The sequence below is a fragment of the Rana temporaria genome, chromosome 8 (genome assembly GCF_905171775.1).
Source record: "Rana temporaria chromosome 8, aRanTem1.1, whole genome shotgun sequence".
Classification (NCBI taxonomy): Eukaryota; Metazoa; Chordata; class Amphibia; order Anura; family Ranidae; genus Rana; species Rana temporaria.
In genome coordinates this window covers 119042379-119066377 of record NC_053496.1, presented here as the reverse complement: position 1 = coordinate 119066377, position 23999 = coordinate 119042379, and the positions used below count along the sequence as shown (strand labels likewise).

At 42.2% G+C, this 23999-nt stretch overlaps 1 protein-coding gene across 4 annotated transcripts in view; it reads left to right on the top strand.

Annotated features, from left to right (window-relative positions):
• Positions 1-23999, top strand: part of DLG5 (discs large MAGUK scaffold protein 5) — a 185849-nt gene that overhangs the window by 115309 nt on the left and 46541 nt on the right. For all 4 annotated transcript variants that reach the window (XM_040320601.1, XM_040320600.1, XM_040320599.1 and 1 more), the window contains 4 exons: positions 5493-5655; positions 13529-13659; positions 14900-15064; positions 19048-19231. In XM_040320601.1, the coding sequence (XP_040176535.1) occupies positions 5493-5655; positions 13529-13659; positions 14900-15064; positions 19048-19231 (643 nt within the window). The remainder of the gene's footprint in view (positions 1-5492; positions 5656-13528; positions 13660-14899; positions 15065-19047; positions 19232-23999) is intronic.

The following is a 23999-nucleotide window of genomic DNA, read 5'->3' as shown; positions in this document are numbered from 1 at the left end:
AAACAATTTTTTTTTGGAATACATTTAATTGTATATACTGTTTTAATATTTGCTTTTTGAGTTTTTTATTTTTGTATATGCGTTCAGAAGTTTTTTTGTTTTTTTTTAGAGCAGTTCTTTTAAAAGTGGTGCTTTGTCCATTCAGAGACCATGTGCAACCCTTCTTTATAGAAGTCAGGTGGAAGGAGCTTATATTAACTTAAAAAAAAAATATCCTACAATTCTGTCAATGGAAGATTGAGGATAGAACAGCAAATCATATGTTGCCCCCCCCTTGTTTTAAATATCGGCATAAAACAGATTCCCTAAAAAAAATAAAAAAATAAAAGAATTATCCACCTGATAATGTTGTATTTCACAACTGCCACCAGAATCATTTATTAGTATAAATGATATTTCGGTTTGATGTATAGAGAAAGACCATCCACTTGTGATACAGGTGAATGTTGATTTAGTTCTAAGTTGTATGTGTTGTGCTAAAATGTTTATTTATTTTCATAGTGTTTTCGTCTATTAAATGTCAGTTATTATTAATTTATTTTTATTTCTTTCCTCTTTTCCCTTCTGCTAACATGGTCTGTTATTTCATCAACCATTTAACCGTATACACAATGCTCTATTTGTGCAAATCATTCCATATGTAAAATGTACCCGCTTTCAATCCTTTGTATATTTTACATTTTGTTTGCTGTCATTTTACTTTTACTATCCTTGTCCCATCTTCTCTCTCCACTGTGCATGTGTGAACATTTACCCTCCTCTGTGTTGCGCACCCCTTCGCTCTCTGATGTTCCACTACTTCTAACATCTCACCCCTATCCTTCCAACCAATGTTTTACTCTTTTCTCTCTAAAGTCACTACTACTTCTTCCCTCATGTTTCATCTTCCAGATATGTTTTCCGCACTAGATCCTTACTGAGGCTTCCAGCCCGTTCTAGGCCCAGGTTTTCCTCAGTAAGATGCTTGAGGTCTGCCACTTGTCTTACTCTTTTTTAGTCTATATGAGTCGTCTGCTTTTTTGAAAGTCTCCTTCAAGCCAGTGGTATTCATTTGTTGCCTTCATTCTGCTTTTCCCTTCAAAATGTCCCTGCTCTTGTAGCATGTTGGAATGCTTTTTGCTGTTTCCATACAGTCCATGGCTCTCTGGGGTGGGTATGCATTGCACTTGCTGGTCATTCCTGAATTGTGAGGCTTTGTCTTCTTTTCAGTTGGTGCATGTTGATGCATGCAGTGGTTCCACGTGTGTTTTGGGCGGGGTATAAAGAAAAGCAAAGATAATAAAATGGGAGGATCATGATCAATCAAGAAATTGTATCGTATAGCTTGTTTATGTGATTGTTGGCATTCATTATAAATCGATGAATACTGAAATAGTAATTGTAAGACCAAATAAAACCTTTTTGTAGGTCAGAATATACATGACAATCGCTGCTTTATGGAGCATAAAAAGATCTAGCTTTTCTGTAATCTTTAGACATGGAGAACAGAAGTGCATGTGGTAAAAGGCCAACTCAATCAGTCAAGACTTGTGTCTTGAATTTATAAATCTACTTTAATACAATCCTTCTTCGGCTTTAAAGCCTGAATGAGTTAAAGCAGAATTCCACCCAAAAATTGAACTTCCGCTTTATAGGAAGGTGACCCCCTGACATGCCACATTTGGTATGTAATTATTTATTTTTTTGGGGGGGGGGAGCGGAAACCCTTTTTAGAGGGTTTCAGCTTCCACTTCCTCCCTGGGAAGCGTGGCACCGAAAAGGAAGGTTACATTTCCGCCTTCCTATGTGCAATCACGGTGCACAGCTTGCGCATGCGCAGTGCATGCCCAGCTGTGAAGCTACAGCCGGGCGCCCCACTGTAGTGATGGAGGGGGAGACGAGCGGGGCTTTATTCCTCCGCATCGCTGGACCCTGGGACAGGTGAGTGTCCGGTTATTAAAAGTCAGCATCTGCAGTATTTGTAGCTGCTGACTTTTTAATATAATTTTATTTTAGTAAGAACTCCACTTTTAAGGGAACTTCAATAATTCAGCAACAGAATATTCTGTGTGGCTTCCATTGTATGCTGCACAACTCTGACTAAGGCTGGCCATACATTATACAATTGTCTTGTACATTTTTTTTTTTAGATTTACTGAATTTAAGATCAAACTTTAAACATTTTCAATGTGTATGCAGCCAGGCAGGCGTTTCTATATAGTTGAAGGTAAATCTAAAGGAATTTGAATAAGAAAATTGTGCCTAAGGCTTCATGTCCTATTATCAACGCTGGCCGCGTTGAACAAGATTCTTCCGCATTCAGGAGGGGGAGGTTGAACCTCCCCTAACCGCAGCAGCTCCTAAACGATCCTAAAAGCATACATGTACATTGACACGCAGGCTTTTATGAAGTTGAGTTTTGGAGCTTTGGCAAAAAGCCAAGAGCTCCTAAAGCAAGTTTAGGAGCTGTAGTATACATGAAGCCTAAGGCCCTGTTCACAGCTCTAAAGACCCAAAACGCCCAACAAGCAAAATCCGATTCATTTCAATAGCCCCTGTCCACATATGAGCGTTTTGTCGCCTGAAGCTCAAAACAAGTACATGAGCTTCTTTTTTGGAGATTACAAGCGTTTTTTGTCCCATAGACTTCAATAGAAACACCTGACTTGAGCAGTAAAATGCTCGTAAAACACTCAAATAGCAGCTCTCCACCTCCTAATTTCCTCTCCCTCTCCTCCCCCCTAGTGCTTTCTATTGGCTAAACAAAAATGCCTGAAGCTGTAAAACGCTTGTAATACACTTCTAAAATGCATAAAAAAGGTTGTTATAAGCTGCAAAAAAAAAATGCTCAAGAAACACTGGTAAATCGATACGCTTAGGTGTGAATGGAGCCTAAAGCCTCGTACACACGATCAGTCCATCTGATGAGAACGGTCTGAAGGTTAACAGATGAAGCTGACTGATTGTCCGTCGCGCCCACACACCATTGGTTAAATAACCGATCGTGTCAGAACGCGGTGATGTAAAACACGACGACGTGTTGAAAAAAATTAAGTTCAATGCTTCCAAGCATGCGTCGACTTGATTCTGAGCATGCGTAGATTTTTAACCGATGGTCGTGCCTACTAACGATCGTTTTTTTCCCCATCGGTTAGGAAACCATAGGTTCAATTTTTAAAGCAAGTTGGCTTTTTTTTAACCTATGGTTAAATAACCTATGGGGCCCACACACGATCGGTTTGGACCGATGAAAGCGGTCCATCAGACCGTTGTCCTCTGGTTAACCTATCGTGTGTACGAGGCCAAAGTGTTTCTGATGCTCCCACCATAGTTTAATTAAATTCAGATACAGAGTACAAACTATTTAGGATTAGCTGTGCTATATTTACAAACTTGGTTGATTTTTTTTTTTTTCTTCCTGAAAGCACCTAACAGGGGGCACCAATGGAGTGGATAAAGAAAGTACTCCTCTTTCTAACCCTGCTCTGCTGACACCATATGTTAATATGGCAGCACTGTTTTTTTTCTCTTTTCTTTGAAGCACCTTTATAAATGTCTCTGAAAACACAATGAAAATGATATATTGACATCTGGTTGACATATATAGATCATGGGATCTTAGTTTTAGTATATTATTGTGGGTATTACTAGCTTTACCACCCTTTTTGTTTTTGTGAGCTAAACCACCTTCAGGACTTCGCATTGGCAGTACGTCATGGACTTTTTTATGGTGATATCTCAATGATGCCTGCAGCTACAGGCAACATCCAGATATGATTTTAAGATTCTGTGCACCATAAGAACAATCATAGCGCCCCCCGCGATCTCCAGGCTGGATGACCCCCTATTTTCGTGTGCGGAGCGGCGGCCATCTTGGTACACCCGGCGGCGGCTGTCTCGACAGGAAGTGCCGTTTCATCGCCGCCATCTTGCTCCACCCCACACGCCTGCACAATTATGTTGGTGAGAAGGGGGCAAGCGGACATCTTGTTACACCCAACAGAGTTTTAGCATTCACAGTTATTTTAAACACAAAATTGAGCTTATGTGCTTAAATACATTATATGTAAATCTGACAGACTGTTTACATGTTAAATTTTAAAAGCAGCAGCAAACCTTACATGCTTGCTAATGTGACAGAACACCTCTGATTTTCACATTTAGTTAAATGTGAAAATCAGAGCTGTTCTTTCACATTAGCAAGCATGTAAGGTTAGCAGGTTTACTGCGGCTTTTAAATGTAAACAGTCTGTCAGATTTACATATACTGTATTTAAGCACATAAGCTCAGTTTTTGTGTTGAAAATAACGTTAAATAAATACAGTTTTGAGAATCGTGATCTTCATTTTATGCAAAAGAATCGCGATTCTCGTTTTTCCCAAAATCGCGCAGCTCTACTCGTTCACCACCGGATGTTGGCCATAGAGATTTCTGGTCATTAGATGGTCCCCTGTCCTCTCTATGACCCTCAGAGGCCCGAGCGCAACGTTATGATGTCACATCCAGGTCGGCGGATGTAAACAATGCCGAGGACTAAGCTGCAAAGGCTGAGGCAGTTTATTTATTTTTTTGATCTTGGTTTTTCCAGCCTGAAAGAGAGATGTTGAGTCTTATAGACCACCACATCTCTCCATAAAGAGGACCTGTCAAGCACTATGCCCATTGCAAGGGATGTTTACATTCCTTGTAATCGGGGGGGAAAAAAAGAGCAAGTGTAAAAATAAGTAAAATAAAGAATAAAAAAACATGTATTTTTAAAGCGCCCTCGTCTCCGCGTGCTCGCGCACAGAAGCGAACGCAAACATTAGTCACGCCCACATATGTAAACGGCGTTCAAATTACACATGTGAGGTATCCTCACGTGCGTTGGAGCAAGAGCAATAAGTCTAGCCCAAGACCTTTGGAACTCCTAAATGGATAACCTGTAAAAAAAAAAAAAAGCGTCGCCTATGGAGATTAAGTACCAAAGTTTGCTGCCATTCCACGAGTGTGCGCAATCTTAAAGAGTGACACGGTAGGTATCTATTTTCTCAGGGTAACATCTTTCACATTATACCAAAAAATACGGCTAACTTTGCTGCGTTTTTTTTTTTTTTTTTGCTTTAATTTTCCCCCAAAAAAGCATTTGAAAAATATCAGCGCAGATACCGTGTGACATAAAATGTTGCAATGACCACCATTTTATTTCCTAGGGTCTCTGCTAAGAAAACCTATATAAAGTTTTTTTTTTTTTTGTAATTTTCTAGAAAAAAAATATGATTTTTTACATGTAGGAGTGCTAGAATTAGCCCGGATGCAAAGTGGTTAATCTTATCTTTTTTTGGGTTAGTTATTTATGTGTTGTGCATTTTAACTAAATTATGATTTTAGTAAAGCATGATGTAGTGCTTAAACTTTATGCAGAGAGTAATTGAAGACTTTTTGTGGATTCAGTTTTCAGAAAAGTTTTTAGTAAAAGTAATATATCTTTTACATTTTAAATGGTACATTGAGCTTGGTTTCCTCTTTTCAGGCCGCTAGTGGATGAGCCTCGACATGTCCGAGTACAGAAAGGCGTTGAGCCCTTGGGAATTTCTATTGGAGGAGGAGAGAGTGGGGGAATCTTTGTATCAAAGGTGATGGCGGGAAGCATTGCACAGCAAGCTGGGTTGGAGTATGGTGACCAGTTGTTGGAGGTAAGGTTTTCTCCAATGCCAGTTGGTAAAAATGTTGCACTTTGGCAGATTTTAGACTTCTCTTGTAATGCAAACTGTAGTGCTCTGCTTCCTCAGTCTTCCGTCCAGTTTCATTAGCCTCATGAAGGGTCCTAAAAAAATACAGCATCCTATATTACATTTTATAAATTTAATCGTGAATTTTTACCATGCTAAAGAATATCCATAGACATTAATGGATCACTGTCCACTGCTGACATATTTGACAGAAGAGTAGTGATGGTTTCAAAGCCTTGTATTATGGGACACAAGCTCTTTAATCATTATGACTGAGTTATACGCAGCTACCGTCACGTGATTGGACACTGAAAAAAAGAAAAGAAGGTTACAGAAACATTCCCCTAATCAACCACTCCCAGTTAACCCCAGTTGGGCCTCCTCTCTACTGAGAGAAGCCTACTTTCTTACTAAGGACATTTCTAACTTTTCTATGATATTCCATTAACATCAGTAATGGAAAAAATTTGCGCTACTAAAAAAATAAATGAAATGAAAAAGCAGCCAGCATCATCAATAAGACAAATTGCGTGTAAGATAAAAAGGGCAAAAAAATGCAGCGCTATAGAAATGTATGAAACCCAGAATCAATGTCGGAGCTTAACAAAGATAATTGAATGAACAACCCACTGTACAGCTATGGGTCAATGTGACCACTCAAAGTCCTAAAGACCATTCGATGGTAAATGTTCATTTCCAGTGGGTATATTCACAGAATGTTGGTATTGATGAAAACACGACTGCGATATGCAAAGTGGTGATAACACACAGCACCTAGGGGACATGCATCCAACACAGGGAAGGGGGGATGGGTACTATAACCCCAGACTGTGGACACACGCCAGCGGTGGTGGGTCTAATAGGCCTGGATTGTAGTTAAGGACTCACTCTCCAACCAAAGTCCCTGTAGAGGGAACGGTGTATACCAACACCCTGGAGCCAGCAATAATCCTGAACCTCCAAAAAGGTACCGATTATTCACGGTGTCTGTGTTTTTCTTCACTGACTGTCTGTCAGGGGCGTGTCATAACGTACTGATAGACATTTGGTGAAGAAAAACACTGACATCGTGAATATCGGTACCTTTGTCGGAGGTTCTAGATTTTATGCTGGCTCCAGGGTGTTTGTATACACCGTTCACTCTACTACATTAACTTCGGTGGGAGAGTGAGTCCTTAACTACAATCCATGCCTATTTGACCCCCTGCCGCTGGGGTAAGAGTATCCATCCCGCCTTCCCGTCGTCAGATACACATGCCCTAGGTGCTGTTTGTTATCACCACTTTTCATATCGCAGTCGTCTTTTCATGAATACCAACATCCTGTGAATATACCCACTGGAAATTAACATTTACCGTTCAATGGTCTTCAGGACTTTCTGAGTGGTCACATTGACCCATAGCTGTACAGTGGGTTCTGGATATATCGCTGTATGTGTTATTGGTTACACATTTGTTTCTGCTTATTGCTCTTACAGTTTTTTCCCTCACAGGAATAATATATCTATCTATATAGAGATTATATATATATATAGAGATATATATAGAGATAGATATATATATATATAGATATATATATATATATATATATATATATATATATATATATATAGAGATAGAGATAGATTATATATATATATATATATATATATATATATATATATATATATATATATATATATATATATATATATATATATATAATCTATCTCTATCTCTATCTATGTGTGTGTGTGTGTGTGTACAGACCAAAAGTTTGGACACACCTTCTCATTCAAAGAGTTTTCTTTATTTTCATGACTATGAAAATTGTAGATTCACACTGAAGGCATCAAAACTATGAATTAACACATGTGGAATTATACATAACAAAAAAGTGTGAAACAACTGAAAATATATTTCATATTCTAGGTTCTTCAAAGTAGCCACCTTTTGCAGCAGACACATCTCTAGAACTGTTAAGAGGAGACTGTGTGAATCAGGCCTTCAAGGTAGAATATCTGCTAGGAAACCACTGCTAAAGAAAGGCAACAAGCAGAAGAGACTTGTTTGGGCTAAAGAACACAAGGAATGGACATTAGACCAGTGGAAATCTGTGCTTTGGTCTGACGAGTCCAAACTTGAGATCTTTGGTTCCAACTCCTGTGTCTTTCTGCGACGCAGAAAAGGTGAACGGATGGACTCTACATGCCTGGTTCCCACCGTGAAGCATGGAGGAGGAGGTGTGATGGTGCTTTGCTGGTGACACTGTTGGGGATTTATTCAAAATTGAAGGCATACTGAACCAGCATGGCTACCACAGCATCTTGCAGCGGCATGCTATTCCATCTGGTTTGCGTTTAGTTGGACCATCATTTATTTTTTAACAAGACAATGACCCCAAACACACCTCCAGGCTGTGTAAGGGCTGTTTGACCAAGAAGGAGAGTGATGGGGTACTGCGCCAGGTGACTACCTCTTGAGAATGCCAAGAGTGTGCAAAGCAGTAGTCAAAGCAAAAGGTGGCTACTTTGAAGAACCTAGAATATAGAATAGAAATATATTTTAAGTTGTTTCACACTTTTTTGTTATGTATAATTCCACATGTGTTAATTCATAGTTTTGATGCCTTCAGTGTGAATCTACAATTTTCATAGTCCTGAAAATAAAGAAAACTCTTTGAGAAGGTGTGTCCAAACCTTTGGTCTGTACTGTATACATATACACGTAGCACTGTATCACCTTTATTATATGTTTTTTTGATTGTGCATATAATTAACTTGGTGACTTTGATTCGAGGTTTCGCACATTTCTATAGCGCTGCACTCCTCAGCAGAGCTCTGGATGGAAGAAGTGGGGTTGGCCTGTAATATTGCTGACATGCATTGCATCCTGCTGTAGCGCAACACATTGAGTTAGCCACAGTGTGCTTTAGAGGTCCAGAGTCCTGGTCTGCCAGCTTCTAATGCCGCGTACACACGATCATTTTTCGGCATGGAAAAAACGTTGTTTTTTAAAAATGTAATTTAAAATTATCGTGTGTGGGCTTCACATCATTTTTCGGGTTCTGAAAACGACAATTTTTTTTTTTCCGAACATGCTGCATTTTTTAAACAATGTCGTTTTTCGGGTTGTAGAAAAATTATCGTGTGTGGGCTAAAACGACGTTAAAAACCTGCGCATGCTCAGAAGCAAGTTTTGAGACGGGAGCGCTCGTTCTGGAAAAACTACCGTTCATAATGGAGTAAGCACATTCATCATGCTGTAACAGACAGAAAAGCGCGAACTGTCTTTTACTAACACGGAATCAGCTAAAGCAGCCCCAAGGGTGGCGTTATCCGCATGGAACTTCCCCTTTATAGTGCCGTCGTACGTGTTGTACGTCACCACGCTTTGCTAGAGCATTTTTTTTTAAACTATGGTGTGTGGGCATCGTCGTTTTAATGATGAAGTTGGAAAAACGTTGTTTTTTCTACATGACGAAAAACATCGTTTTTTTTCATGCCGAAAAATGATTGTGTGTACGCGGCATAAGTCCTGTCGCTGGAGGGTATGTATGCCTGTTGTAGAGGTTGAAGCCAAGATGGGGTAATTTCCCTGTTAATCCTGCCTACAGAAGCTTCAATAGTGTATACAGTGAAGAAGCCCTTTAACCACTTGCTGACGGCCGTACGACTTTGTACGGCCTCAGCGCGGCTCCCAATCCCTAACAGGCCGTCTTTTTACGGCCTCCCCTTTTCGCGTTCCCCGCGCGCGCTCCCGAGCGCGCAGCGGGGAACTGCTGTGCTGGCCGTGTCCCTCGGACACAGCCAGTCACAGATCGCCGTGAACGGCCAATCGGAGCGGCCGTTTCCTAGGCGATCTGTGCGGCCAATGAGAGATGATCTCATATGTTTACATATGAGATCATCTCTCATTCCCGGCTCTCGCAGACATCGGTGCTGTCAGGGGAGAGAGGAGACGGATCTGTGTCTCTTGTACATAGAGACACGGATCGGTCACCCCCCCAGTCACCCCCCCTCCCCCACAGTTAGAACACTAATTAGGGTACACATTTAACCCCTTCCTCACCCCCTAGTGTTAACCCCTTCCCTGCCAGTCACATTTATACAGTAATTAGTGCATATTTATAGCACTGATTGCAGTATAAATGTGAATGGCGCCAAAAATGTGTCAAAAGTGTCCGATGTGTCCGCCATAACGTCGCAGTCCCAATAAAAATCGCAGATCGCCGCCATTTCTAGTAAAAAAAAAGCATTTATACAGTAATTAGTGCATATTTATAGCACTGATTGCAGTATAAATGTGAATGGCGCCAAAAATGTGTCAAAAGTGTCCGCCATAACGTCGCAGTCCCAATAAAAATCGCAGATCGCCGCCTTTTCTAGTAAAAAAAAAAAATTTATACAGTAATTAGTGCATATTTATAGCACTGATTGCAGTATAAATGTGAATGGCGCCAAAAATGTGTCAAAAGTGTCCGATGTGTCCGCCATAACGTCGCAGTCCCAATAAAAATCGCAGATCGCCGCCATTTCTAGTAAAAAAAAAAAAAAAAAAAATAATAATTCTGTCCCTTATTTTGTAGGCGCTATAACTTTTGCGCAAACCAGTCGCTTATTGCGATTTTTTTTTTTTTTTACTAAAAATATGTAGAATACGTATCGGCCTAGACTGAGGATAAAAAAAAAACGTAAAAAAAAAAATTGAGCTATTTATTATAGCAACAAAGTAAAAATATTTTATTTTTTTTCAAAATTGTCGCTCTATTTTTGTTTATAGCGCAAAAAATAAAAACCGCAGAGGTGATCAAATACCACCAAAAGAAAGCTCTATTTGTGGGGAAAAAAGGACGTTAATTTTGTTTGGGAGCCACGTCGCACGACCGCGCAATTGTCAGTTAAAGCGACGCAGTGCCGAATCGCAAAAAGTCCTCTGGTCAGGAAGGGGTTTAAGTGCCCAGTAAGGAAGTGGTTAAACATTTATGTGCAAAGTATTGCTTTTGATTCAGTCTTTGTTGTTCATCCCTTGTGATGGCAATGATCCAAAAAATGTAATGTACAGCCTTAAGAAAAATACATTTTAAATAAAATAAATTAATTAAAGTCCCCGTCCCCCTGCTCACACGCAAATGCATATGTCACGCATGCATATGTAAATGGTAATCGCACCACACATGTGAGGTATCGCCGTGAACGTCAGAGCGAAAGCAGAAATGCAAGCGCCAGACCCCCTGTGTAACTCTAAACTGGGTAACCCGTAAAGGCTTTTAAAGCATCGCCTGTGGATAATTAAATTGACTGTAGTTTGTTGGGGCGTGCACAGTTTTAAGGCATAAGTTTATTTAATCTTTTTTTTTTTTTTTCTGTTTTTTACAATGCATTTGCTAATAGCGGATGCTATGCAGATTTAATTGAGAACTACAAGCTGACAGCGACAAAGGCTGTTGGTAGTTGTAGCTTTCACATTCACACAGAACTCTGTGAATGTCATGCTTTAAAGGACAAGTTCACCTTTTGCAACATGTTGCATGCAACACCCATATTCAGGATGTAACATGTTACTGTAGCACTTCCCCCCCCAAATTTTTTATCTTTATTTTTATTTGTAGCATAAAAAATATAAATAAATAATTACTTGATGTAAAATCTTGTATATTATTTTACCAAAAATTGGGTATTATATTGTGTTCGTAAGAACTAGAATTTAAAGCGTATTTATATATAAAAAAAAAAAAAAAAGAGAATGTGTTTGAAAAATACCTTGTGACTTAAAAAAATTGCAACACCCACCAATTTTTTTCTCTAGGATCTCTGCTACCAGGGTGTGTGGAAGCGGTCCAGCGTTTGCACAGCTGACAGATTTTTTTCCATCTCACAGTCACTTGTTACATAGTTGCATAGCTGCAAAGGTTGAACGCCAATGTTTAACTCCAGTTCATCCAGATTTACACACACTCCTGACGTACTACGTGCATCATAGGCAGTAAAAGGATTAAAGTGTATTTTCACTTTTGCTAAACCTTTTATAGCAGTTGTACAGGTTTTTTTTTTTTTTTTAATAAACATGGGATACTTTCCTGCTCTTTGCAATCTTATTACACAGAGTAGCCCAGAACCTCCTCTTCTGGGTTCTCTCACTGGCTCTCTTGCCGCCTCCTCCTCTCTGTGTGCCACGATAGGAAACCTGCTGAAAAGCCCACTTCTGCATGAAGGTGCGGCCCCCACCACATTATCTGAAGGTTGGGAGATGTCTCCCGTGCCTTGCGGGGCTGGTGGCTATCCCTCATTATGGACAAATGGGTGCTGGAGGTGGTGTCCTCCTGCTACAAGATAGTTAAGACCTTTCCCTCATAGAATTCTTTATTCTTCAAGTCTGCGTCACTCCCCTCTCCATTTGGTGGACCTACATTCAGCAGTTTAGGGGCTCCTTGCTCAGGGGGTGGCAGTCCCGGTGCCACCCTCCAAAATGTTCAGAGGCTTTTAGTCTGTCCCGAGGACCAATTTACCACCCTGCTTCTCAGAAAACTGGTTTTAATGCCATTGCTGCTAAAGCTCAGTTCTCCGACAGACAGGAGCATTTCTCAGTGTTATTTTTTATAATGTTTAAAGCTAGGAAGGCTACATCCCGCAAAGTCTATAATCCAGTGTGATAGACATACTTTACATGGCATGTGTCAAGGGGCTTAAAAGTCAGGAGTTTCTCTATGGGACAGATCCTTTCTCTCTGTAAAACTGATCCTTCCCTTAGCACCAGCTCTTGTCTTTCTTTTCCAGAGAGTGTTGGTTTCCCACTTTCTGATCAAGACCTTTTGTGCAAGAGGTCTCTCAGTGTTAGAAAAACACTTTTACCCAAAATACCGGATATGTTTCATATAAAAAAGCGCTTTAGTGAGTATTATTTAATATTTTTTCTGGAAATTTCATTAGTAGCACCACCATAACTTAAAGTGGGAGTAAACTATAGTAAGGCATACCTATAGGTACAGTAAATATCTCCTAAATGTGGTTTTGTGGATATTTACTTGTAAAGCCGCTGGTGACCAGCATACTCGTGCGTTCCTTCAGAGCCTCTTGCCATGAACAGTGGCTCAATCAAAGGGCTGTAACCCACCAACCAGAAGAAAGACCGGGTGTAGAATGTATGCGGTGCACACTAGCACATTTTAACTTTGCCTTGCAGGTTTATTTTTTTTATTTTTTTAAAGTGGTTTACTACCGCTTTAACTTAACAGTAGCCAGATGCACCTGCAACCTTTTTAACACAGAGAGACACGACGTGGCTATCCTCTGTTTATTTTATTGTTTCCTTTTTCTTTATTATGTCCATGGCTGAAAAATAAAATGCTTCTTTATCCAGTAAATACAAAATATTGCATACCGTTAATGTGTAGCCTTCTGACAAGCCTGCGGGTGGAGCACTGATCTCCATTCCTCATGTTTTCCTCAGCTTACTACCTTTTGTAAAAGCCGGTTTACAAATATCAATTGCTTAAGCAGAAGTGTACACACAGATGTGAATAAAACATTTTACTGATCGGATGACTCTGATCAAAGTTTGTCAGACAATACCAATGTCAAGACAGACAGCTACTTCTGCACTGTGTATTTAGGCAACCAATAGTGGTCTGGAAATTCTTTGCTTAGGTATTAAATGCTTACTTGCAACACATATAATAATAACAATAAGTATGTAGGTGTATGTTCCTGGTTTTATCAATAAAGTATTTTAGCTCTGAGCTTGGACACTCTGCATGCAGAGAGATGCTAGTTAGTGATCATATACATTTTTGTTGCACTAGCCAGCATTAAAATTTTGTTTAGATCCTGATGATCTTTTTTTATGTGGTATTCCAACAGTTTAATGGGATAAATCTGAGAAATGCCACTGAGCAGCAAGCAAGACTGATTATTGGACAGCAATGTGATACCATCACTATCTTGGCTCAGTACAATCCTCATCTGTGCCAACCCCTCCACTCACGATCCAGGTGAACTTTTTTGTGATGTGACTTTCTGCATTACAACATTTTATTGTTTGTGAATACTACATGAGCGGTCTTTGTAGTAAACTGAAACAGAAAAAATTAGAATCGCCGCCAAATATAATACAATAATTGGTAGTGATGCTGCACCAAAAATTGGTGAAAACAAATAAAATATAAAGCAGTGAACAAATGGGCACAAAAAAACATAAAACCCAACAGGACGTGGGTGTGAGGCTACTACTAAATATACACCATAATTTCTGACATCTGGTGAACACATATAAATATATCACTTCGGGTGGAGCACTTTGATATAAGCATATTGCACTATGAGGCACGATGTTGGAGACAAACTGCATTGAAGAACCTCATCATCATTTTTATTGTTTATGCACACTTATGCTGGACTGTTTTTGATCATTTAAATTATGGTGTATACCGATAATTAGTAGTAGCCTCACACTCACCTGTTGGGTTTTATGTTTTTTTTGCGCCCATTTGTTCACTGCTTCATATTTTGTAGTAAACAACTTTAGACAGTAAAATACCATTTTTTTTTTTTTTTTACTTTCAATGGGAATGTATGTACATGAATATATATGATCAAGGCCAGCTTGTGCTTATTGGACATCCCATTTCAAAACCTTGGGATTTAATAAGGAATCACTTTTTTGCCTTTTTCAAAATACTATACAGCCCTGGTTCACACTGGGTACGATTTGGAACGATTTGAGATGCGATTTGACATGTCAAATCGCATCTCAAATCGGCGGCAATTGTCGGCAATGGCACTGTCCTAATCAGTGCAAAACCGCATCTGCGATTTCAAAAAGTAGTTCCTGTACTACTTTTTGCGATTTCGGGCCGCGATTTACATTAAATTGCGGCCAAAATCGCAGCCGCGAAATCGCGGTAAAATCGCGCATTTTACCGCGATTTTGAATTCGCAGCAGTGTGAACCTAGGCTGAAACTGAAATGCGCTGATGCACCAACATAAGACCTACTAGAGGTCCAGATTTTTGTGTTTTTTGTATTGTGATCTTCCTGTGGACTTTGTGATGATGGTGGAGCCCACTGTTTGCACATTTCATTCCAACCAACATCAATTTACAACCACCAAGGGCAGGCATGTGAAAGGGCTTACAAGTTTAGTTGATATAAATATTTTCCTTCCCTCATTTTTCTTATATTTAGAACTGCCTACTTTATCATAATGTCTATATTTTGTAAATATTCCAACAGTTCACGACTGGATACAAGTACTTCTCATTCCACGCCGCATGGTAGTGGAGCGGCCACACCTGACAATCATTCCGTCATTGACACTGTGAGTGAGCAAGATGAGGGAACTATGACTCCACCTTCAAAAGAAACAACACCCAGCACAAGTCCTCGCATTTCTCTCAAGTAATATATTCATTATTCTCATGCCTTTATTCCTATTCCAAGATACCTCTACAGAAGCTGCTTTTTCTACTTTTTTTTTGTATTTTTGACTATTTGCTCTACACACAATAGTAGATACTTATTTTTTATTTCTTTTGATTCATCTGTCCCTATTTGCTAGAGACAGGTTTAGATTATGGTCCGGGCTATAAAGCGGGTAAAATAAGTAATGAACACATCACCATTTTTCTAGGTGTAAATATATTTCTAAAGGTGCTATTGACATGCAATTTTCACCACATATTGAAAACAACCCATGCAATCCATAGACAAAATTAACCAAAACAAGTTCAGAAATTTAAGTTATGTGTAATAAAATGGAATGACACAGGGAAAAAGTATTAAACATGCTAACTGAAATTGTATTTAATGCTTCATACAAAATCCTTTGTTGGTAATGACTAGGGTTCCAGCAGATCAAAAGACTCACGATTCAGATCGTTCCTCGGATCAGAGTCAAGGATCGGATCTTTTTTTGTATCAGGAAAAAAAAAAACTCCCCACTGTAATATCCACATCTCCCTCCCCCCACTGTAATATCCACATCTCCCTCCCCCACTGTAATATCCACATCTCCCTCCCCCACTGTAATATTCACATGTCCCCCACTGCAGTAGCGTCACTAGAGTTGGTGTCGCCCCCCCCCCCTGGGCCAACTATAGCCCCCCCCCCTCCCTCAGTACAGACAACCTCAGTGCACCCCCCAGTAGTAAAGACAGTAACCCCCCCTCAGTGCAGACACACCCCCCCCAGTAGTGCAGGCAGACGGTGTAACCCCCAGTAGTGCAGGCAGGCAGAGTAACCCCCAGTAGTGCAGGCAGGCAGAGTAACCCCCAGTAGTGCAGACCCCTCATCAATATGACTGCTAGTCCCCCTTACAGACCTCAGACAGCGGCGTGTGTCCCTTTGAGCGCGGGCTCCTCCTCCTCTGTGGGTGTAAACCGAGAGGAGGGCCGCCGCCGGGTGTACCTAGATGGCCGCGGCTTCGGAGCTAGGCCGAAGCCGCGGCTTTTCCTATTGCTATGGCCGCGGCGGCAATCCGCGGATCGCATAGCGTGCCGATCCGAAGGGGGTGACCTGTTCGGATCACGGATCAACGGTGATCCGTTGCACCACTAGTAATGACCACTTCAAGATGCCTCCTGTATGGAGAAAATAGTCGCATGCATTGCTCAGATGTCATTTTGGCCTGTTCTTCCACACAATCAGTCTTCAAATCTTAAAAGTTACCGAGGGCCTTTTCTATGAACTCTGATCTTTTAGTTCTTTCCATGTTTTCTATTTGATTCAAGTCAGGTGATTGGGGCCATTCTAGCAGCTTTAATTTCTTTCTTTAAAGCCAATTGCGAGTTTCCTTGGCTTTGTGTTTGGGATCATTCTTGCTGAAATGTCCACCCTTGTTTTCATCTTCACCCTCCTAGTAGATGTCGCAGATTTTTATCAAGCATGTCTCAGTACATTTTTCCATTCATCCTTCCTTTAATGATATGAAGTTTGCCAGTACTATATGCTGAAAAACAGCCACACACCATGATGTTCCCACCTCCAAACTTCACTGTTGGTATGGTGGTATTTTTGGGGTGATGTACAGTGCAATTTGAGCTCCAAACATGGTGTGAATTATGGCATCCAAACTGTTACATGTTGGTCTGTATTCTCCCAGTATTTCACAGGCTTGTCTAAATGTTGTGTAGCAAACTTCAACATGCTTTTTCTTCAGCAATGGATTCTTGTGTGGTGAGCATGCATACAGGCCATGGAGGTTGGAGTGCATTACTTATTGTTTTCTTTGAAACAATTGTATCTGCTAATTTCTGGTCTCTCTGAAGCTCTCAACAAATGATACCTGGCTCTTGGACAACTTTTTTGAATTATTTTCACTCCCATTTCCAAACACTTGCGAGGAGCACTTGGTCATGGCCAGTTTACGGTGAAATGATCTTTTCACTTCCGGATTATGGCCCCAACAGTGCTCACAGGAACATTTTAGAAGTTTAGAAATCCTTCTGTAACCATTGCCATGTTTTGCAACAATCAGGTTGCGAAGGTCTTGAGAGAGCTCTTTTCTTTTACCCATCATGAGATGTTTATTGTGTGACACCTTGGTAATGAGACATCTGTTTACAGGCCATCAGTTGAGAATGAACCAGCTGATATTTGCACTGAGAAGAGGCAGGATTGCCATCTAATTACTGATATATTTTTAGCTGGTGTATTGGTTTTCCATGCCTTTTTGCACCTTCCTTTCTTCATGAGTTCAATACATTTTCCTGTGTCATTTCATTCTATTACACATAACTTAATTCCTGAACTCATTTGTTTTGGTTTCTTTTTATGTGTAGATTGCATGGGTTGTTACTGACATGGGGTGAAAATTTATAGCACCTTTTTATAAATATATTTACCTAGAAAGATGGTGACATATTCAATACTCACTTTACCCACTTTTTATTAGCACTTGACACACACACACACACATGCCATTTAAGGTGAATGTAAACCTTCTAGTAAACTTATATTATTTGATCCCTTTTTGTTCTGTTAAAGGGGTTGTAAAGGAATTTTTTTTTTTTTCATAATAAGCATCCTTTACCTGCAGACATTCCTCTTTTCACTTCCTCATTGTTCGTTTTTGCTCAGAAGTTGCTCTATTTCTTCTCTGTTCTGTTCACTCCCTGCTTGTCTGATTTTACTCACCACGGTGATGGGAGGCTTTACTGCGGTGGTGAGTAACGTGCTCACCCCCTCCTGTGAACTACATCTGTGCGGCAGGACACTCTCTACGTGTTAGAGACTTCAAGGAGGTGTGAATTACTGGGCGTGCCGCAATTCATACTGGGAAATGTAGTTCAAACGATGCAAACCAGGAAGTGAATGAAAGAACAGAAACTAGAATGCCGGAGGTGATATAGATGAAGGAATATAATAGGTATTTACTTGTTTTTTTAACAGAATCATTACACTATTCTGTCTGTCTACCTTGCAGACATTAATTTTAGGCAACATTTTTTTTTCCTTTAGGGCTCTTTCACACGTCCTTTCAGTTTTTGTGTCCGCTCCGTCGGCTCAGCGGGGATCCCCGCTGAGCTCTCGGAGGATAGGGCGGTCCCCGCACACTGTGCAGGGACCGCCCTGTCTCAACTCCGCTCTGCCCTATGGGGAACTGGATGCAGACGGACCGTCTGTCCGTCTGCATCAGTTCCGTTCCGCCGGACGGAAGAAAAATAGGGTTTTCTTCTGTCCGAAAACCGGTTACCGACGGACGCGGACGCTAGCGGATGCTCCATCCGCTAACGGACGCGTTCCCATAGGGATTCATTACAAGTCCGTTAACGGACTTGTAATGAACGGACAGGCGGAGCGGACGTGTAAAAGAGCCCTTAGTGACCCTTTTAAGTATTCCATTAAAACTGTTTGATAAGGGCAAAAAAAAACAACTTGTTGATTCTGTAAAAGAAAATCTTTGCGCTTGTAACTTCCTGTGTACTGTGCCTTTGCTACACTTAAACCTCATTGTCGGCATTCTTGCCCATGTCTTCTCTGTGAACTACCGGAAACCTCTGCCATTGTGTGCAGAGGGAGGGGGTACGGTTCTGTAGTTCAAATTAGGAGCAAGCTGCTCCTCCTTAGATCTACAGGGAAGTGAGCATTGTCACATTAAGACAAGAAGTGTTTTACTAGAAGGATCACCTGGAGATGATAAAAGGAAAAAAGTTAATAAAATCCAGGCACCACATCTAAGGACATGTAAGCTACAGAATTTTAAATGTTTTCTCTGAGTGTTAAAATGCACTTAGTCATGTTACAGCAATTTTGTAATATTGTCATTCTTTATTTTGTATACCAATGTCTGTGTACACCCTACAAATACTGTATATGGCATGATCTTTTATTGAAGTTCTCACCTGAGTTTACAGGATGGACTTAAATTCTTTTTTTTTTAGGACATCTGTGGATGGTGTAAAAAGACATTCAGAGATTCGTACAATCACCCTTTCTAAATCTCCAGTAGAGCTTGGAATGCAGATCTGTGGAGGTAATCTTCATGGGATATTTGTGATGGATTTTGATGAGGAGAGTGCAGCTGGTGGATTGTCGGGGTTAATCCCAGGAGACCTGATTCTAGAAGTAAGTAGAAAGTATATGCTTATACTTCCTGAGTGGGACTGTTACTATTCTGAACACAGTGTCAAATATGAGTTACTGTATTTATTGGCGTATAACACTCACTTTTTTACCCTGAAAATAGAGGGTAAACTGTGCGTTATACGCAGGGGGCTGTGGAAAGTTTTTTTCCTGAAACTTCCCTCTAAAAATTAGGGTGCGTGTTATACGCTGATAAATATGGTATATCTTTTTCCTAATCGGTCATCCCAGAACACAGGGTGACTTGATCTTCATTATGATGTGGTTATGCTGCCATCTTTGGGTGATTGGGCACTGACTAAAAAGACAGAATCGCCTCCTAGGCATAACCTGTTGGGCAAGGCTTTAGTGTTTTTTTAATTTTTTTAGTGTCCTAGTTGGTTATGTCTGTGCAGTTTCTGCACGAAAAAGTAGCTGGATTCTTAACAGTTCCAGCTGGGATTAGAAAACTAGCTCTCGCCGGATTCATTTTCCTATGGCTTGGCTACGCTTCGAAGATTCGTACCCAGACCCTGCTCTGGACATGCAGGGACAGCTTATAATGTTGCCGGTCAGCACTGGACCCTGTGTAGTGGGACCCTGTTCAATTATATATTGCCTTGCAAATCAGTAGGGTGCTGTACAGGTCCAGGGCAGTGATCCCAAGCTGGAAAGTCAAGTCCCTAAAGACCTTTGTGGCACTGCAGGTTGCAGGTAAATGTCCCTCTGATACACTCTCTATATACGCACCAACAGGACCATGTCACTTCAACGGTAGAAAGGAGGGGATGTAGATGGTGATGGGTCCCAAATACCTTCATCATGGTAGGGCGGAACCTGGGCACAGCCCCTTGTGCAATGCATCCCCTGGTGGTCAGTATGTTTCATGCAGCTCTGACTCATTCCACCTATCTAGTATTTGTCTGCCTTAATCACAGCCCAGTGTTTAAAATATCTGACCCCCTGGGGGCGTGGCATGGAGAGCGATGGAGTAGGACGCATGCAGTGAGAGCTCCGCTTGCCCATACTCCTGTAATCGATATCCTGCCTCAATCCTGCTCGATTTTTCTCAGCCTCTACACCCAGAGACACGTCGGGACATGGCCGGATGATGGTCTGAACAGCAGCTTGTTAGAGCGCCGCCAGAGGCTGTTGTCACAGATCTTCCCTGTCCTGCAATTGCCTGAGCCCAGCCTCCTCTTGCTTTGGCCGCCGGACTGACTGAAGCCGCCATTGCGGCACTTCCTTATCCTGCAAGCTGCCAGAGGGACAGACTGCGGCTCCGACCCAGCTCCCGAAATGGCGGCCATCTTGCTTCACCCGGCGACAGCCTCGACCGGTACTACATGATTCCCTGACCCCAATTTCCTCCTGCTACAGCCGCCGGACCTTACAGCTAGCCGACCGCTACCTGCAACTCCCATTAATCAATGAAATTGATTTGTGATATTGTGTTGTGACTGGCTGAAAAGCATGAGAAGGCTTTCGTGTGCGGATGCTTGTGGCGCCAAGTGTCGACAAGGTGAAATCAGTCATTATGCAGTGTAGTCTGGTACGGGCCGGTGGGTCCAGTGTGCCCATTCGGTCCAGAGTGGGGGATGAGGGTCATATTAAAGTCCCCCATTGTGACACTCCTAAGCGGCGGGAGGGGGGCGTCGAGGACCCCGCCTAGTAAGCAGCAGCCATCTTGGTACACCCGGGGACCCTCCCGAACACCCCTGGAGTATGTCTCCACCGAAAAAAGGCTTCAGAGGCCGCTGACAAACTTGCCAAGTACCGCCGGCTTGAAGACCAACAGGCCAAAGATGGCGCCTCATCGGACATGGACCACTTCGTAGCGGCCACTAACAAAGTGCTTGATGCTATCAGCCTGTGCCAGAGCACGCTCGCCACCAAAATTGAGGAGGTCAAAATTGATGTGTCCCTTATCTGGCAGGATCTCTCTACCCTTTGGGACCGCGTGGCAGAGACAGACCAGTATTTGCAGAGCGGAAAACATCTGATGAGGTGCACCGCCAGCTACAACAGATTAGCACAAAACAGGACGACATGGAGAATCGCCGCTTTATCGGCCTTCCTGAGACTGCTGAGGACAGCGACCTGGCAAGCTTCCTTGAAAACCTCCTGACATCCACCTTTTGCAGGGATGCATTTTCGGTAATCGTGTACCCTGATAGCGAAATTCCTTAACTTCAAGGACCGCGACAAGATCCTCCGCCTGACCAGAGAGAAGGGATATATTCCCCACACCCACACACTTGTGGCCATCTTCCTGAACTTCTCCAATGAGGTACAATGGCAGCGGTCCAGGTTCCAGGATGTTACGCTATGCTGTACACTACAAAGCTTTGGGTGGAGTGCGATGGCCAAACCCACTTTTTTGAGGACCCAGAGCTGGCATCCACTTGGATTGACCAAAGGGATCGCTGAGACTAAGCATGCCACACTGCCTACAAGCTGCAAGTACTTATCTTTTCTCTCCCCTGCTCCACCCTGTGCCTGCAATGCTGCCCGTCTCCATCCTGATGTCTAGCCCTTCAGTGGGTACATTGCATGTGTGTATCCTCTGCTGGAGCAGGGGGGGGTAGACCTGGAAATTCTTTTTTCACCTCGCAGCATGCCTGCCGCCTCTGGGCGACCTTACTGACTCATGATCCCCGTTCTCCCCACACCCGAGAGATGCTTGTAGAAGACAGTATATTGAACGTTGCTGAGATTTCCTGCTTCACTTCAACTACCACCCTGATGGCAATAGGGACCTCCCCCTGCACAGCTGTAATGGTGCTGCACCTTTTTGGCTCCTACACCCCATGCACTTCTCAGAGAAGTCACCCCCTTAGGATCTTTTGTGAACTTTTTCACCCCTGTTTGCCTGACTATTCTTTCTTCCCCCCTTTTTTTTTTCCTTTTTATTTTGGGTATCTATGCTACTTTTAAATTAAGTTCCTTGCCAATGGGTTTTTAACATTGGATGTCCCCTGTTGATACCTGGCTATGGGGTTCTATGTCCATGCCGAGTTGGGGTGGCAGTGGACTGGGAGGGAAGGGAAATGTTGTGGTCTTTTTTTTGCATCACCATGTTTGCTACTGTTTACTTATGCTAAAGGTACTATGTTATTGTCATACTTGCACTATCGATATTGGTTGCCACTGTGTTTTAGCTATCTGATGTGTCTATATCTGCTCTGTTGGTCCTGGTCCAGTTATGGTCTCCCATATGCACCCTATACCTGCCATGAATTCCCTGAAGTTTCTCACATGGAATGTTAGAGGTTTGTGCAATAAGATCAAACGCACAGCCGTCCTGACATTTCTCAAGTCCCAGCTTCCCAGAGAAAGACCCATGTCATGGGCCACTTACAATCTTCTCTCAAAAAGCCTTGGGTAGGTTGGGCCCATCACGCCATCCAAACCTCATATTCCAGAGGAGTATCGGTCCTGGTTGCTTAAAGGTTACCGTTTGATCTAGTGCTGCTCCAGACGGACCAGCAGGGCAGATATGTGTTTTATACACTGCACTATTAATGGATCTCCTATCCTGATACTAGCTTGTTATGTCGCCCCCCCCCCCCCATACAACTTAGTTGTAATTAAGGAGGCCCTTGCCTTTATGACACAATATCCCTCTGTACCGGCAGTGTGGATGGGGGACTTTAATATGACCCTAATCCCCCGCTCTGGACCGAATGGGCACACTGGACCCCCCCTTGACCCACCGGCCCGTACCAGACTACACTGCATACTGACTGATTTCACCTTGTTGACACTTGGCGCCACAAGCATCCGCACACGAAAGTCTTCTCATGCTTTTCAGCCAGTCACAACACAATGTCACAAATCCATTTAATTTTCATTTCAAAGTCCCTGATACCTAAACTCTCGGATCACGATCCAGCTCCTGAAGGCCTCCCCTGCTCCTTCTTGGCAGCTAAACCCATTTTGGTTGCCTGCTCTACAGGACCAGGATGACATCCCCGCGGAATTGCAATACTATTTTACAGCCAACAGGAACTCGGCCACGTACGACATGGTGTGGGAGATGTTTAAGCTCCACGCCTGTTCCATGCTTTCCACGTGTATCAATAGTCTTAAACAATCATCGAAACTCATTGTCCAACAGGCTACGAAACGCCTACAGGTGCTGGAGGAGGCGCTCCATCGGGACCCCTCGCCCAGCCCTGCCAATAATCTTAAGATTCAGACACGACAGGTCTCCCAATTGCACAAAGGGTGTTTGAGTATGGAGAAAGGTCAGGCAAGCTACTTGTGTAGCTCGCCCATTTAGATTTGCATTCCCGGTGGTGGTGTCATTGACCAATCCGCAGGGAAACTACATCACTGATCCACAAGTGGCGGAGGCATTTGGGAGATTCTACTGTGCACTCTACACTTCCTGAGTCGCCCACACTGCCCCAAGATACCAGGGACTACATAGCGGGAGTTAAATTCCCTAGATTAACTAATGACCAGCTTGGAGTCCCCTATTACTAAGGAGGATATTTCTGTGCCTATCTCCTGTTTGGACACATCTAAGGCCCCAGGAATCGGACGGCTTACCACTTGAACTGTATGCCACCTATTCTGAAATTCTAACCCCCTAAACTCTATGACCTGTACAAATCCATATTTGATTTGGGAATTCTACCCCCATCCATGAGAGGCCCAAATTATAGTAATCCCTAAGCCCGGTAAGGACCCTAAATACCCAGAATCCTATAGACCTATTTCCTTGCTACAGGTAGACATCAATATACTTGCTAAGATTCTAGCC